Here is a 2,955-nt window from a genome sequence, read left to right as displayed (position 1 = left end):
CCTCATTTATTTGTGAACGAAAACAGAAAGGCACCCCTTTTTCAACAGCCAACCGCTGCGGATGCGCTCCGGGTGTGGGGAAGGTCCACCCTCACCCATTCTCACCCCTCTCGCAGGAGGATCTACCCCATTCATCTCACCCCTCTCGACGGAGGGGAGGGACGCGCAGCGCGGGCTGGGGTGGGGTGCGCGCTGAGGGTGGGTGAGCAATTTAGGCTCTCTCAGGAGGGGTCTGCGGTGCGCGGTGTTAAATGATGACTCGCACAGATACATATTTACAAGTATTTTATTGATTTTTTTGACATTTTTCCACACACTTACACACACTTATGGTCCTATTCTTATTCTATATATTTCCCAAAGATGTACTATCGGACACGACATGGGAATGCAGACACGAATAACACGCAGACAATTTTAAAAGATGGCACAAATTATTTGGGAGACGGCAAAACTGGCGGTGTTGTTTTGAAGGGGCCGCTAGCTTCGCCGGCCGGGGCTTCGCTGGTGTCGCGGTGCGTTTTGCAGTCCGTGGCGCTTTCCTGGTTTGCTGTGCGCGTCGTGGGCCGGCCTTCTTTCGCATCGGTGCGATCACTGCAACATTTAATTCTGGTGTAAATTTGCAGCACAAAAGAACGGAATAAATCCGATCCGAGAAAAAATGCGGTGTTACCTTCAGAGCTGGTCGGTTTGGACACGCCTGCTCCCTGCTGCTGCTGCTGTCGCTCTAGCTCCGCAATGTATCGCTCCAACATCTCCGTGTCGTTGGCGTCGGTGAAGCACTGCATTGCTATGTCCAGAGGGACCTCGAACGGCGCCGCTTTCTCGGTCTGCGCTTCCATGTTGATTGCTGAGGCTCCCGGAGACGACTGACGGCCGTGCACCAGAGCCGGGATCGGGGTGGGCTTTAGTGGGCTTCGCGCTTTTCCGCCAAACCCACTACAAGCCCGACCCACGTAGAGCGCACCCGCTTAGAGCCCGACCCACGAAAAGCCCACTCCGAACGACAAAGCCCACGTAGAGCCCACGTTCCGCAGCCCGTTCGGCTGCCGCCGTCGCCCGTTCGGCTGCTGCCGTCGCCCGCCCCGCCTCTCCCCTCGCCTGTGCCTGTCGCAACTCGTCCCGACAGGTGCTGCCACCTAGTGGACAGAGGTTGACCCTAGAGACGCCTAGTGGGCTTGAGAAGCCCACTACGGATCGTGGGCTCTTAGTGGGCTTGGGTAGCCCGCATGGGCTCGCTGAGCCAAGCCCACTAGAGCCCACCCCGATCCCGGCTCTGCCGTGCACCGTGCGGTGCGACACGCACGCGCAATGGCGTCCTTCCAGTTGCGCAGACGCGGCGTGAAAAGCGACGGCAGAGCCATCTCTCGCATGAATTCACAATACATTAAGTGATCGTTATTCAGAGCACATTTTGAAAACTGCGACAACCACGTTGCGAAGGTCTGCCCCCGCGCGCGCGCCAGCCCATGGCTGAGACAGTACAATCCACATGCATTACTCGTTTTATCCTGAATCTGGCTAACATTATGTACAGTGCGACTCGCGTGTCGTCGCAAAAAGTCATGGACCTCGGGCTGTACAATCGGGTTTCCCAGACTGTCCATGACCTCGGCAGACATATCAGCAGCCATCCAAATGGATATCCAGTGGCTTCCCGGAGGGTCCGTGGAGGGCGATGTGTTGTATACAATATGTCGGGGCCGTTTTCCTGTTAAAGTCAGGGTAGGCAGTGCATCGAGAGGAAATGTGCCCTCGTGGCATCGCTGCAAAACCGGATGCACTCGCGCAACTTCCAAAATATCCAACGTAGACAGAGCCGACGTAAAGTCCCTCATCGTCAATACACGCGGACCTGCCGAGACGAACTAATCTCCATGGTGGAATCGTACTGAGCATACAGAATGATACACAAAGCGCGAGTGGGGGTGTAACCGTGTTGTTTTACTCCCGGGATAGCTTACTCCCGGAGTAAGTAAACCCTAGGGCAGTGTTACTCCCCCCCTAGGGGGAGTACACTATCCCTAAGGGCAGTTGTACTCCCCCACCGGATGGGTCAGGGAGTAACAAATCCCTAGGGTATCGTTACTCCCCGGGGAGTAACACAACCCTAGGGCAGTGATACTCCCCCTTGCCGACCCGGGGAGTAACAAATACCTAGGGTTAGGTTACTCCCCGGGGAGTAACACATCCCTAGGGCAGTGATACTCCCCCTTCCCGAGGGGGGGGAGTAACATATCCCTAGGGTTAAGTTACTCCCCGGGGAGTAACACATCCCTAGGGCAGTATTACTCCCCCCCACCGACGGGGGGAGTAACACTGCCCTAGGGTTGTGTTACTCCCCGGGGAGTAAAAGAAAGCTGCGGAGAAATTTTACTCCCCCATCACAGCTGGGGGAGTAAAACTGCCCTTAGGGTATTGTTACTCCCCGGGGAGTAACATTACCCTACGGGCAGTTTTACTCCCCCCTAACAACGCAATAAAACTAAACGTCGTTGGAATTCCGAAAAAAAAATTGTGGTAACTCAGACCCAGACAGATGACCGGGAAGGAGGGCAAACAATCGCACTGTGCCCCTGTAATTAGGCAACTTTTGCGACATCCTTCCCTGAACTCGTTTCTGGATTAACGCCTGCGATATGGAACACGCTCAAAGTCACCAACTATTGTGAAAACCTTTTCTGTCTGTAGAGGATAGGGCACTTTGCAACCATTGAGTAGGGCACGAGTCGGTGCACTAGTGCGCAAGCGTGGTGGCACGACAGTGACAGTCCTCCAAAGTACTACAGAAACCAGAGGTGAGGAAAGTGACCCGCGGACCCGAACGGACCCCATGCTGACGAGACTCCATCCGATCTGAACTGCTCCTATCCGACCCAAGGCGGCCTCATCCACCTGACCCGCCGCCCTGCCGTAGGTGTCGCCACGCTGGCCGGCGGGCGGTGGATCGACACC

At 55.7% G+C, this 2,955-nt stretch overlaps 1 protein-coding gene across 1 annotated transcript; it reads right to left on the bottom strand.

The window, feature by feature from the left end:
- Positions 1-208: 208 nt before the first annotated feature.
- On the bottom strand, positions 209-906 carry LOC117642385. Its single transcript, XM_034380490.1, has 2 exons — positions 674-906; positions 209-594 (listed from the first exon to the last, which is right to left on the bottom strand). Exons 1-2 carry the CDS (start codon positions 840-842, stop codon positions 347-349), a joined length of 417 nt encoding a protein of 138 aa, XP_034236381.1. The 5' UTR covers positions 843-906; the 3' UTR covers positions 209-346.
- Positions 907-2,955: the final 2,049 nt, after the last annotated feature.

Source organism: Thrips palmi, unplaced genomic scaffold (genome assembly GCF_012932325.1).
Source record: "Thrips palmi isolate BJ-2018 unplaced genomic scaffold, TpBJ-2018v1 HiC_scaffold_16, whole genome shotgun sequence".
Classification (NCBI taxonomy): Eukaryota; Metazoa; Arthropoda; class Insecta; order Thysanoptera; family Thripidae; genus Thrips; species Thrips palmi.
This window is presented reverse-complemented; position numbering and strand designations above follow the sequence as displayed.